Genomic DNA, 15,069 nt, shown 5'->3' on the forward strand with positions numbered 1-15,069 from the left:
CCGAATCTGTATCTGAATATCCAATAATTTTCTCATGTCCTCGGTCTTCGTAAAGTAGTCCTTTCCCCGGAGCAGATTTTATGTATTGAAGAATGTGAATAACTGCATTCCAGTGACTATCACAAGGAGGATTCAAGAAATGACTTACAACACTAACCGCGAAGGTAATATTAGGTTGAGTTACTATCAGATAATTCAACTTTCCTACTAGCCTTCTATATCTAGGACTGGCTAGGGACTTGGTGAATATGTCTGCAAGCTAATCACTTGACCGCATGAATCTTGTAACGATGTCTCTTGAGAGTAACTTGTAACTTTTCTCTGACAAAATGACGATCAATCTCTATGTTTTTGGTCCTCTCGTGAAACACCGAATTTGATACAATGTGAAGTGTAACTTCAATATTGCACACGAGTTTCATTTCTTTAGTATCTCCAAATTTTAACTTCTTCAATAGTTGCTTGATCCATATGAGTTCACACGTTGCCACCGCCATAGCTCAATATTTTGCTTCTACATTAGATCTAGCAACCACATTTTTTTTCTTACTTTTCCAAGACACCAAAGTTTCCCCAACTAGAGCACATTATCCGAAAGTGGATCATATGTTAGAGGGTGACCCTGCCGAATCTGCATCTGATTATCCAATAATTTTCTCATAAAGTAGTCCTTTCCCCGGAGCAAATTTTATGTATTGAAGAATGCGAATAACTGCATTCTAGTGACTATCACAAGGAGTAGTCAAGAAATGACTTACAACACTAACCGCGAAGGTAATATCAGGTCTAGTTACTATCAGATAATTCAATTTTCCTACTAGTCTTCTATATTTTCTGGGATAGTTAACATGCTCCCCCTGACCCCCCTGACCTGGTAGGAGTTTAACATTTGAATCCATTGGAGAATCAATAGCCCTACAATCTGTCATCACAGTTTCCTCAAGAATATCAAGTGCATACTTTCTCTGTGAAATGGCCATTCCTAATTCAGATTGAGCAACCTCAATGCCTAAGAAGTACTTCAATTAACCAAGATCCTTAGTCTGGAAGTGCTGGGAAAGGTGATGTTTCAATTTGGTAATTCCCTAAACATTATTACATGTGATAATTATGTCATCAACGTACACTACCAAATACAAGCATAAACCTAGAGCAGTGTGATAATAAAAAACAGAATGATTCGCATCACTTCGCACCATGCCAAACCCTGGATAACCATACTAAACTTCCCAAACCATGCTTGAGGAGATTACTTCAGGCCATAGACTGCTCTTCGTAGTTTCCACACCATGTCACTAGACTCCCCCTAAGCAATAAAACAAGGCAGTTGCTCCATATATACCTCATTTTCGAGGTCTCCATGAAGAAAGGCATTTTAAATATCTAACTGGTAGAGAGGCCAATGGTGAACAACCACCATGGATAAGAAGAGATGAATGCCAGCGTGGGGCATTTTGTTGAAGGTAATATGCCTATTCTTTCTCTTCGCTACCCCATTTTGGTGTGCAGGACAAGATATCTGTTGAAGAATGCCATGGGATGACATAAACTGCTAAAATTGAGATGATAAATATTCACGTGCATTATCACTATGAAAAGTGCAAATAGAAACAACAAACTGATTTTGTATTTCAGCACAAAAAGTTTGAAATATGAAAATAGTTCAAAATGATCTTCATTAAGAAAATCTATGTACACCTTGAGTAGTATCAATGAAAGTAACAAAATACTTAAAATTTGACGTAGAACTAACTCTACTAGGAACCCAAATATCAGAATGAATGAAAAAGAGACCATGCACGATTATTAGGACTGCGTGGAAAAGTAGCTCGGGTGTGCTCAACTTGGACAATTTAGACAAGCTAGGTACCATCTTATGAAGTTTGGATAAACTATGATGTCCCAATTGTCTGTGGATTAAATATGGAGAGTCGGAGACCAAATAAATTGTAGTGGAGTTGTGGCAATTAAGCCAATAAAGTCCATTAAACTCGCGTCCTTCGCCAATTATCCTTCCTGTACTGAGGTACTTTATAACAAAAAAGACTAAAGAATGACATAACAACAACAACAACATCACATCCAGTATATTCCTGCTATGTGAGGTCTGGGGAGGGTAAGTGTATTCAGTCCATACCACTACCTCAAAGGTGAGATAGAGGCTCACTAAAGAATGAGACAAAGCAAGTTAAAGACTTAGCCAGACAACTGATTGGTACAAGGCTAAAAGGACAACTAGGGACAAAAATAACATTATTCAAAGTCAATGGAAGTAAGGAATTGGCTTGACCAACTCCGATTGCCCTAAACCATTAGCTAACGTAACAGTAAGAAGTTATTAATGGAGATGTCTGCCTACTCGTTTGATACTGAAGAAAGTCAATTATTCTACTTCAAATAAAGAAAAATTGATTGGTTGAATTACCGACAGGTTCAATCTGAGCAACATGAGCATTCTTTGGTGTACCATGGAGAAAATAACAGACATCACGAGTATGACTCAATTTGTTACAATAGCTACACCTTGGTCGAGATTTCCGAGAGCAGATTCCATGTTGATTTCCAGTTTGAGATGCTAGAACAAATCTCTGTGGGTGTCACGGGGTGACTAGATGACATAGGTGGTGCAGCCAATCGCAACAATCTAGCAAATAGGTCATCCATAGCTGGAACAGTGGGGCTCGCCAAAATTTGATCTTGCACCGAATCAAGATCAAACGGAAGTTTAGCAAGTGTAACAACTAAAAACATCTTCGCGCATTGCTCCAATTGTTTTTCAACGCTTGGAGTAACGGGCATCAACTCAGTGAACTCTTCCATACCTGCCTGAACTCGTCCAAGATACATAGACATATCCAAATCCTGTTTTTTAAGATTAGTCAACTAGAAATAACATTATAAAAACTAGAGATGTCATTTGTGTATAGCTCACGAGCCTTTTCCCAAACCAAGAAGCAAGTTTGGAATGGCCTGGACAACGTCATCAACTTCGAATAAATAGATTTCCATAATAGACTACCAATTGAGCATCAATCTTCTCCCATTCGCCCTTATCTTTTTCATCAACATCCTTAGCTTGTTTAACCAAGTGATCCTGAACCCCTTGTCCCTTGCACCACCATAGCTGACGAAGGAAGACCAATATAAGTAGTTCGCACTATCTATCAAGGTTCAGTGGTGATGGAGTGGTTCAGGTTCCTGAAACCACAGGTTTATTGAAAACACATGAACTGACGGACATAACGTAGGTTATAGATATTATCCGAATCTGCAGAAAATCTGCAATCGTAGTCTACTGGAAGCAAAAAGTAGACTGGAATTCGAATTTGGAAAAATCTGCAATCATAGGAATCTTGAAGCAAACAATTGACTGGAATCTGGAAAAAAAATTGAACTGGACAGTTCTGTCTACAGGACGAGAACAACAACATACCCAGTGTATTCTCTCCTATGTTGCTTGAACTCTTCAAAAATGTCAATGGGTATGTGTCGGATTTTTCAAAAGTAGTGTATTTTTAGAGAATCCGACACGGGTGTAGCATCAAAAGTGAAGAGTTTGCGCAACTTAGATTCTCACAAAGCGGGGTCTGTGGGGGTAAAGTGTGCGCAGTCCATACCACCTCATATGAAGTAGAGAGACTGTTTCTGGTAGACCCGTGACTCAAGACAGATAATATTATAACAAACAAAAAACATAAAAATAAACAACAAAATGGCTTAACACACCACTAGATAAGAAAAGAAACAAGACACTGACCAAGTAATACTATAAACTATGTATTCGAGATTACAAGCATCATCAGAACACTATGAACAAGAAATTACAGGCACAAATACAAATTACTCATCCCTACTATTACCGACACACTCTTATCCACTAACTCTCTACCCTAATTCGCGTCCTCCGAACCTTCTTATCAAGGGTCATGTCCTCAGTGAGCTATAACTGCTTCATGGAAAAAATCAAATTTGTCTATCGAAATTTGACAGCTCCAATCGATGCGTGAGATGGCTAATGGTGGCGGAGCTGATTGGGTTTTGCTTGCGCAGTGGTCTGAGTCTCATGGTGGTGTTGGTTTGATCACAACACCTCCAAAAATAGACATTTGTTCGGACAACCAAGAAAAATAGCTGGAAAAAAATGAGTTTGAGATTTATCTTCCAATGTTGTTAGCCTTAACCAGGCTCTTGATATCATGTGAAATGGAAGAGAAATAAGAGAGAACTCAGCTTGATTATTCCCTCAAGCTATTGGGGTTTAAATAGCTAAGTTTACATATCCTAAAAGGAAAGGAAATCAATACGTAATCAGTACAAATCAATAGCTAATTTAATACCTAAGTATAGGAGTAAATCAAGCTACCTTTTATATTTTCATGTGTTGTAGAATATTCATAGGATTCTAACAATATGCATTTATAAACCACATTGTTGTTTTGAGTCAAACAATTAAAAGAATGTCTATGAACTTATTTCACCAAAGTTTACAAGTAAAGTTATACGTTGTCAAAATCACAATCTGTATCATAGTATTGTATGATTTTAGGATCCTAGTTCATGAAAGATCTGGCTTGCTACTAGGATTTGAAAATGTATGTTCAAAGTAAGGTTATAATTTAAGTTGCTCTGACTCTTCACTTTAGGTGCCACAACTAGGCTGACATAGCGTGGGTAAGTGCAAGATCCGTACAGGCTTTGATCAACCGATTTTAGGTACTTTGACCAAAATTGGCGGAGAAATTCGGGATGGATACTATGATCTTTGTAATCAAAACAAAAGCTAAGGTGAAATTTGGTTGCATTTACGTTCCCGCGGTGAATAAAAAAGATCCTAGAAAACCCTAAAAAATTAGTTTTAGATTCAACGCTCTGACCTTTCATTTGGTACGATGAAAGCTCTTGTAAGCTGATAATTGAAGAGCATACAACAAAAACAATAACAAACTCAGTGTATTTCCACAAAGTAGGGTCTGGGGAGGGTAGAATGTACGCAGTTCATACCGTTATCTCCAAAGAAGTAGAGAGATTGTTTCCCATAGACCCCCGACTCAAGATAGAGAGTAGTATGCAAGAGCGTAATCCACCATTAAGCATGGTGGGTAGCATAACATAAAAGGAATAAGGCATGCTAAAAATAAAGTAGAAATCAGAGCAATACGAAATAAGATAAATAAGCGCAATATGAAATAAGAGATAAGAAATATGGCATCCGGAAAGTACGACCCCACCTATGGACATAGTCCTGGGATTACTAACCCATCTATACATGAGCTCTTCTATTACTAGCTACAACCCACGCACGCGACCTAGCCTTTTACCCTTGTCCGCGACCTCCACACCTTCCTATCTAGGGTCATATCCTCAGTAAGCTGTAGCTGCTCCATATCATGTCTAATCAGTTCCCTCCAGTACTTCTTCGGCCTACCTCTCCTCCTCCAAAAGCCATCCAATGCTAGCCTCTCACACCTACGAACTGGGGCATCCGTGCCCCTCCTCATCACATGCCAAAACCATCTCAGCCTTCCTTCCCGCATCTTGTCCTCCACCAAAGTCACTCCCACCTTCTCCCGGACTATCTCATTCCGAACTCTATCCCCTCTAGTAAGTCCACACATCCAACGCAACATTCTCATTTCCGCCACCTTTAATTTTTGAATATGAGAGTTCTTGACTGGCCAACACTTTGCTCCATATAACATAGCTGGACGAACTGCTACTTTATAGAATTTGCCTTTAAGCTTAAGTCGCACCTTCTTATCACACAACACACCCGAGGCGAGCCTCCACTTCATCCAACCTGCTCCAATACGGTTAGGGATATCCTCATTAATCTCGCCATTCCCTTGAATCATAGACCCAAGATACTTAAAACTATCCCTCTTACAAATATCTTGGGAATCCAGCGTCACCACCACATCGTCCTCCTGCCTCAAGTCGCTAAACTTGCATTCCATATACTCCGTTTTGGACCTACTCAACCTGAACCCCTTGGACTCCAGGGTTTGCCTCCAAACCTCTAATTTTTCATTCACCCCCCCTCGCGTCTCGTCAATCAACACTACATCTTCCGTAAACAACATACACCATGGCACCTCCCCTTGAATACGTCGCGTCAACACATCCATCACCAACGCAAACAGGAACGGGCTAAGAGTCGAACCCTGATGCAACCCTGTCTCGACTGAAAAATGTCCTGAGTCCCCTCCCGCCGTTCTCACCCGAGTCTTTCCTTCATCATACATGTCCTTAATAACTTTGATGTACACCACTGAGACCCCGCTTGCCTCTAAGCATCTCCAAAGAACCTCCCTAGGGACTTTGTCATAAGTCTTCTCCAAGTCGATGAACACCATGTGCAAATCCCTCTTTCTTTCCCTATACTGTTCCACCAATCTCCTTACCAGGGGTATATTGCCTCTGTCGTCGAGCGACCAGGCATAAAACCAAATTGATTCTCTGAAATGGACACGATCTTCCTTAATCTCCGCTTCATCACCCTCTCCCAAATCTTCATAGAATGACTCAGCAGCTTGATACCCCTATAGTTGGTGCAACTCTAAATGTCCCCCTTGATTTTGTATAAAGGAATCATTGTACTCCACCTCCAGGCTTCAGGCATCCTCGCCGTCTTGAAAATGCCGTTAAACAAATCAGTTTACTACCTTAACCCTGCCCTACCTGAAAACTTCCAAAATCCACCGGAATCTCATCAGGCCCCATCTCCTTTCCCCTTCGCATCGTACGAATAGCTTCCCTGACCTCCTCAACCTTAAAGCATCTACAATAACTGAAATCACGTCTCTCCTCCGAGTGTTCTAGCTCACCTAACTCAATGCCTCTGCCCCCTTCCTCGTTCAAAAGCCTATGGAAATACTCCTGCCATCTCTTCTTAATATGGGCATCCTCCACCAAAACTCTACCATCCTCCCCCTTAATGCACTTCACTTGGTTGAGGTCCCGACCCTTCTGCTCCCTAGCCTTAGCATGCCTATACAACCTCTTTTCCCCGCCTTTCTCCTCTAACCCGGCATACAAGCTCTCAAACGCGACTGACTTTGCTGCCGTAATTGCAAGCTTAGCCTCCTTCTTTGCTAATTTGTAGACCTCCCAATTCTTCCTCTTCTCCTCTACATCTTTACTCTCAATCAGCTTAACATACGCCCCCTTCTTAATCTTCACTTCTTAGCATCTTCATTCCACCACCAGTCCCCCTTATGTCGTCCTGCCCGACCCTTCGAAACACCCAACACTTCTCTAGCAGTCTCCGTGATGCAACTGGCAATCTTATCCCACATGACATCCATGTCTCCCCTATAATCCCACACCCCCAAAACCGTCGTTTCTCTTCTATCTTCAGCGCATTATCTGGCGTCAAGCCACCCCCTAATTCTAGGCCGACCCTCCTCAACCCTTCTCTTTTTGCTCTTCTTCATAAACAAGTCCATCACTAGGAGCCTGTGCTGAGTCGAAAGATGCTCACTCGAAATGACTTTACAGTCCTTACATAAAACGCTATCCCCCCTCCTTAGCAGCATAAAGTCAATCTGAGTCTTGGCTATCGCACTTTGAAAGGTAATCAGGTGATCCTCCTTCTTCGAAAAGTTCGAATTCACCACCACCAACCCAAAAGCCCTCGCAAAATCCAACAAAGCTGCTCCTCCTTTTTCCTATCACCAAAACCAAAACCTCCATGCACATCGTCATAACCTTCCGGCACAACCCCAATGTGCCCATTGAAGTCCCCCGCTATGACAATCCTCTCCGAACTAGGCACGCCTCTCACCACCTCGACCAAAGCCTCCCAAAACCCCGCTTTCACCTCCTCTCCCAAGCCTACCTGCGGAGCATAAACACTACACACATGCAGCGTAAACCCCCTAATGACCAACTTGATCGTCATCAACCTATCACAGACCCTCTTTACCTCCACCACCTGCGCTCTAAGCTCTTCATCCACTAAGATCCCCACACCATTCCGACGCCTGTCACTCTCTGAGTACCACAGCTTATACCCATCCACATCCATAGGTTTAGACCCTACCCATTTAGTCTCCTGAACACACGCAATATTAATCTTCCTCCTCTTAAGAATCTTTACCAGCTCTATGGACTTACCCTGCAGGGTCCCTATATTCCAAAACCCTACCGTCAACCTATTTACTCTGACCTCTCGCCTATCTCTACCACCGCTCACCGCCCCAGCCCTAACACCTGACCTAGACCCCACACCTACCCCTGAACGCCTCTCTTCACCCTCACGCAAAGCCAGCGCCAACCCCAACCCTCTCGGACATGACCCTATTCCACCCCTACAGCCACCACTTAAGGCCAAAACCAAGCCTAAACAAAGCCCCAAACCGATAGACAAGTAGACACCAAAAACAAAGCACCAATAGGAAAGCAGAAAAGGAAAAGGAAGAAAGCAGTAGAGAAACAGTATTCAGTCACAAAAATACCCGATCCGGCCTAGCAGCTACAACGACACACAGATATCCACCAACAAGCTACAACAAACCGATACAAACTATACTCACAAGAAAACAAAACTATACAAACGAAACGGTAAAATAATAACTAGTAAAAGTATGTAAATATCAAAGCTTAGCTGTCACCAGGTGAGTTTTGAAATAAGTTAAGAGGGATTTTGTTGAGAATTTGAGAGAAGTTTAACAGTCTATAGTCGTTTCCTGTTATATGAAGGCCGAGTCTTATTTCGTTTCATTTCTTATGTAGTCATGCACAAAGTGGTACTGTGATTGCTTAAGTTGATTCTTCTATGCTATATTAGAGAAAAACTGCCAACCTTGATGATTTGATAAACCCAACTGGATTGTCAAGATTTAGGACAAACTGATATATAAGCAACTAAAAAAAGGCATTAGGAAAAAAAAGAAAAACAAGAACCCAGTTGAGTTCTCACTTGTATTGCGTGAAATGACATTAGTGCTTGGAACTTTAAGATTCTCTTTTGAGATTGAAAGTGATCGGTAAAAGGCTAAAAGCTGTCTATAGACACTATAGCCACCCTATCTATTGATTAAAATCGATTGGGATTGTTCCCCTTCATATGGCCAATATATTATGTTAGCAAAGTTGGGCCAATAATATATGCATAAAAAACAATCATGCTGAGGGAAACTGATTTTACAAGCATTCGGAATAGGGAAAGTAGGACTAATTTTACAAGCATCCGGAATAGAGAAAGTAGTCACCATGTTTCTTTCCGATGATTACTTTCTCATATATTTGCATAGCACCGTGCATTTTTCCGATGACTACTTTATCATATTTGATTTACGTAGCAACATCTTTCCAGTGACTACTTTCTCATGTTCGAGTTGCGTAGCGCCGTGCGCCTTTTAGGTCACTCAGATCTAATTTGCGGAGTTTTGTACGTCTTTTCGGTGACTCCTTATATCTGATTTACGTAGTTTCACTTTACGTTAGTGTTGTGCGAAAACCAGCACCACCAAGAGGTTCAGTATCTTCTTGCGACCAAATCCTAACCAACGCGGCCATGAATCTACCTCCCACACGCCCCCAGGAGATCATCACCTCCCACGAGATCTAACCATGCGTCAACACGTGAACCTGTTTCGGCAGTAAGGTCTACTCGTCTCTTGATTTCGAGACGGTCCATATATTTGTACCAGTCTTCAACCATTTTCCAGTGCTAGATCGACTTTCCGGCAGCGTTTACTAGTTTTCCGATCACTTTTTCTGGTTGTTCCTTTTCAATTGAGGTCGCCTGGACGTCCTGAGCAGTTCTTGAACATATCTTCACCTGGTCCCTCACTGGTCCTCGTATTAATTACATCAATAATAAGCTTAGTACATATGACCTGTATGCACCACTTGGGGGGGATTGGTATGATAGGAGTAGGAATAAGAATAGTATATAGAATCCTACTTGGAAAAGGATCTAGTATCTGGAAAAGATTGGAATGTAGTGTCTATAAATAGTGTCTCAATGTAATAATATAGAAAAATAATTCAAAAATATTCTTCTCCAATATTTCTCACAATGATCATGTAAATTGGTCATTCCTCCTAAACACCCTTAGACAAATTGGATTTGGATGCAGATGGTTGAAGTGTATTGAGGCGTGCATTAAAACTGCCAGCTTATCTGTTTTATTGAATGGAGAACTTGTGGGCTTTTGAGTCAGAAAGGGGACTGAGAAAGAGGACTGAGACAGGGTGATCCTCCTTCCTCTTTCTTGTTCATTTTTGCAAAGGTTTTGACTACATGATGAAGATTGCAGCACAAAGCAGATGGATCAGAGGCTCCCAATGCAGATACAATCATCTTTTGTGAGCCTGTAGCAGAACAAATCAGTTAGATTAGGGTGATTCTAGTTCGTTTTGAGGCAGTTTCTAGTTTGAGAGTAGTTGGGGAAAAAGCAGCCTTTTCCTGGTGTTAGGTGGTTGACTGGATTGTTTAATGAAATCTTCAAGACGGCAAAGATGCCCGAGGCTTGGAGGTGGAGCACCATGATACCTCTCTATAAGAATAAGGGGGACATCCAGAGTTGTAATAACTATAGGGGGATTAAGTTATTGAGCCACTCTATGAAGATCTGGGAGAGAGTGGTCGAGATGAGGCTGAGACGGATAGTGTCTATTTCAGAAAACCAGTTTGGATTTATGCCTGGTCGCTCGACGACGGAGGCAATTCACCTGGTACGGAGGTTGGTGGAACAGTATAGGGAGAGGAAGAAGGACCTGCACATGGTGTTTATCGACCTGGAGAAGGCCTACGACAAAGTCCCCAGGGAGGTGCTTTGGAGATGCTTGGAGGTGAGTGGAGTACCGCTGGCATATATCAGAGCAATCAAGGATATGTATGATGGAGCGAAAACTAAGGTGAGGACGGCGGGAGGAGACTCAGAGCATTTCACTGTCCGGACAGGGTTGCATCAGGGATCTACTCTTAGTCCCTTTTTGTTTGCATTGGTGATGGATGTGTTGACGCGGCGTATTCAAGGGGAGGTGCCGTGGTGTATGCTTTTTGCAGATGATGTAGTTCTAATAGATGAGACTCGACGGGGTGTGAGTGACAAATTAGAGGTGTGGAGGCAAACCCTTGAGTCTAAAGGGTTCAGGGTGAGCAGAAGCAAGACAGAGTATGTGGAATGCAAGTTTAATGACGTGAGGCGGGAGAATGAGGTAGTAGTGAAGCTGGAATCACAGGAGGTAGGTAAGAGGGAGAGTTTCAAGTATCTCGGGTCCGTGATTCAGAGTAACGGTGAGATTGACGAGGATGTCTCGCACCGTATTGGGGCGGGATGGATGAAGTGGAAGCTCGCGTCGGGGGTGCTGTGTGATAAGAAGGTGCCGCCCAAGCTTAAAGGCAAATTCTACAGGGCGGTAGTCTGTCCGGCCATGTTGTATGGAGCGGAGTGTTGGCCAGTTAAGAACTCGCACATCCAAAAGATGAGGGTGGTAGAAATGCGGATGTTGCGCTGGATGTGTGGGCTGACTAGAGGGGATAGAGTTCGGAATGAGACCATCCGGGAGAAGGTTGGTGTGACTCCAGTGGAGTGCAAGATGCGGGAAGCCCGATTGAGATGGTTCGGACACGTGAAGAGGAGGGGCATGGATGCCCCGGTCCGTAGGTGTGAGAGGCTAGCGTTGGATGGTTTTAGGCGGGGTAGGGGTAGGCCGAAGAAGTACTGGGGTGAGGTGATTAGGCGGGACATGGAGCAGTTACAGCTCACCGAGGACATGACCCTAGATAGGAAGGTCTGGAGGACGCGAATTAGGGCAGAGGACTAGGGCCAGTTTGAGTCGCTAGTGTAGGGAATTACTTGGTAGGGGTTTTTTCTTGTTAGGAGTCTGTGTTCCATGTTTTATTATAAATCTGTGTGCTTTCCTCTGTTTTATATTACTTATGGGTGCCGTATTTATGTTATGTAATCTTGTGCTGTGCTTTACTATGTGTTTGTGTGGTATCTCGTGTCTTGAGCCGGGGGTCTATCGGAAACAGCCTTTCTACTTCTTCAGAGGTAGAGGTATGGACTGCGTACATCTTAACCCCCCCAGACCCCACTAGGTGGGAATACACTGGGTTTGTTGTTGTTGTTGTTGTTCCTGGTGAATGAGGTTCCTCATATTCAGCAATTGGCAGGGAAGATAGATCCAATTCTATTCATAAGGTTAAATGGAATTGTATAGTATATTTACTTTTTTGGTGTAAACAACTTTGTATAGAAGACATAGGTCAGATTGTAGGCTTGATAGGAAATTTGTCATTGACACTTTTTGAAGTCGGCCAGCCTACCCTTGATGCTGAGAAATACAACTTTACCCATTTCAAAAGAAGAAAAAGTGTGTCACCAGAACTAGTAAACCTTCACCCAGTGTAGACCGGTGTACAACATACTTTTGGTAACAAGTATATTCTCCTTGGCTTTCGAGGCGATTCTTCTGTTACTAGGCTAGAAGTTTCATGCTTTTTGGCTGCTTTTCGCTGATAGCATATTATAAAGATCCGCAATGATCTTATGAAGAGCATCTTCTCTTTCAATGTCCTTGAGGTAGGATTATTTGTTTCGCCTAGATACTTTGCTCTTTCTTGTAGTTTTTGGTGTTACTTGAAACAAGCTATTGCGTATATGATGAGGGAAGAAGGATGACTTTGTCTGTTGAATAGTGCATGCAGATCCTGACAATAATAAGTTGGACTATAATGTAAAATCTCGACGAAAGTATAAATTTACTTTTTTGTGGAGTTTACTGGGTGTGTACTTATTAAATACATCAAGGTGGATGTAAACACAAGAAAAATTCAGTCGCAATGTGTTAACATTTTTTTCCAATGGTTTAACTTCACTCTGCTCGTTAACATTTTGTCTACACTTGAGTGATGGGACAATTTTGTTACATGCTCATATTGTAGAACTGTTTTTTTTTTCTTTTTTCCTGTCTTGTTCTGAATCTTCTTTGCACTTAGGTGTACATGTGACGATGGAGTCCTTGCTTAATGATAAAGATCTCACAAAAACTATTAAGGAACTTGTCCGCGGGAGTGGAAGATTTTACCCTCAGAAGGATCTGGAATCAGGTCAGGCAACTGTTATAGGATCAGCAGAGCTGCAGCTAGGGAGTGAACTCCCTTCACTAACACAGACAAATGGACTCTCCAAGAAATAAGCTGGGGCATTTGGATGAGTATTAAATGCTTTCCGTCTTTTAGATGTTCATGTCAAAGCTGAAACATAAACTCTCTGTGAGCAGCCAGCAGTACAACTACCTTGTCCGCCATGCAGATCAATAGCTTGTCATGCTTCATAGTTAAACAGGAGTTGAAGCTATATTTCATCATATAGAAATAAGAGAATTTTTGTATGGTACTCTTTCGATTCTCGTCAGTGTCTAAATTTGACAAAAAATCCCGACTGCTTCCATGAAAAATCCACTGTGGCAGAGTTGCCTTTTTTGGGAGTACGTAATTGTTTGTTTGTGATAAATGAGGCGAAGTCGTTGTATAGATCTCTAGATGCAGTCTGTAGCTGTGATATTACTATGATGGAAGGTGTTACAACTAAATAAGGTAGTCCTAAAAAGCCTATGAAGGGGAATACTCCCAATCGATTTTAGTCAATGCAGAATTAACTTGAGAAGGAACAAAATGAGCTGAGGATAAACATGGACTATAACAACTAAATGGGATTAAAATCAGAGTGATCTTAGACTACCAGTAAATCTATATTTATATGTCGTTAATGTTATATACTTACTCTATAAATAATTGAATTTTGGGGTATGAGACACGAAAAATCTTTTAGGAAATAAATTATAGGTTAATTTTCACTATTACTTTTTTAGTTGTTCTTAAATCACTCTTTAAAAAATGTGAAGTATTTAAGAACTTCATTAAATAAAAGAGTAAAATTGAAAGAAATTTTAACATGTTTCTTGAAGAGTGAACAATTTATTTATTTTGGACATTGAAAAATAGTTCAAGTCATTTACTTTAAAATGGAGCAATTCATTTACTTTAAAAGGCAGTACTTATTAACACCTCGGTTCTGGGAACTTTTAATTTACATTAAACATATGAGTATTATTTAGTACTTTCTCCGATTCACAATAAGTGAATTGTTAAATTTTGGTACACATGTTAAGAAAGAATAAAGATATAAATTTATCATGTTTTTTCATTTTTATCCTTTTCAAATTTCAAAACCTTAATAATGATACATCACTTTCAATGCATATTAATAGAGAGTAAATTTAGAAAAAATTTCAACATTTACCTTTAATTGTAAACCATTTACTTATTTTAAACACTAAAAAATACTTCAACAATTCACTATTGTGAATCGGAGGGAGTATTGAGTTAATCCATAGCTTCCTCCTGAATTCGTTCTGATTCTCAAGAAGACACTTAAAATAATTTTAAAATTTTTACAAAAAGTAGTATAGTTAAGATTATAATTACAATAAATAGCAACACTTTTGTAAACTTATAGTTTATAGCAAGAGTATCATTATTTTACTCGTTAACTAAATAAATGTATGTTTTACTCTCACTACATTACATTTTTCTATTTTCACTTCATTGTTTCACCTCCCCCAAATATAACTATATCTTTTATCCTTTTTTTCATCTTTTTTTTTTTATCATTTATTTTTTTATTTTATTTTATTTTATTTTTATTTCCACTTTATTTTCTCTCTTCTATTTCTCTTCCTTTTTTCCTTTTTTTCTCTTTTTAATTTTTTTTTCTTTTTCATTTTTGAAGATAATTATCTCCATCTTCAAAATTTCAAAATAAAACATCATTACTGTCTTTCTCTACCTTTTCTTTCTTCTTGTTTTTTTTCATCTTACTTTTTTATCATCTTATTTTTTTATTTTGATTTCTCTTTCTTTATTTTTTTCTTTTCACTTTATTTTCTCTCTTCTGTTTCTCTTTTTTTTTTCTTTCTCATATCTTTTTTTTTCTTTTACTATTTTCGTTTTATTCTTTTTCTATTTTATTTTGTTTCTTTCTTTTATTTTACACTTCTATTTCTCTTTCTTCCTTTTTTTTTTTGCTTTTTCACTTCTCTTTTTTCCTT

General features: G+C 40.2%; 1 protein-coding gene across 2 annotated transcripts in view; it reads left to right on the plus strand.

Moving 5' to 3' along the window:
- LOC107858464 (4-alpha-glucanotransferase DPE2) overlaps window positions 1-13,472 on the plus strand; it is a 61,901-nt gene extending 48,429 nt beyond the window's left edge. For both annotated transcript variants that reach the window (XM_016703127.2, XM_016703129.2), the window contains exon 23: window positions 12,956-13,472. In XM_016703127.2, coding sequence (XP_016558613.1) covers window positions 12,956-13,155 — 200 coding nt within the window. In that variant the 3' untranslated portion in view covers window positions 13,156-13,472. The remainder of the gene's footprint in view (window positions 1-12,955) is intronic.
- Window positions 13,473-15,069: the final 1,597 nt, after the last annotated feature.

The sequence above is a fragment of the Capsicum annuum genome, chromosome 2 (assembly GCF_002878395.1).
Source record: "Capsicum annuum cultivar UCD-10X-F1 chromosome 2, UCD10Xv1.1, whole genome shotgun sequence".
NCBI classification, from domain to species: domain Eukaryota; kingdom Viridiplantae; phylum Streptophyta; class Magnoliopsida; order Solanales; family Solanaceae; genus Capsicum; species Capsicum annuum.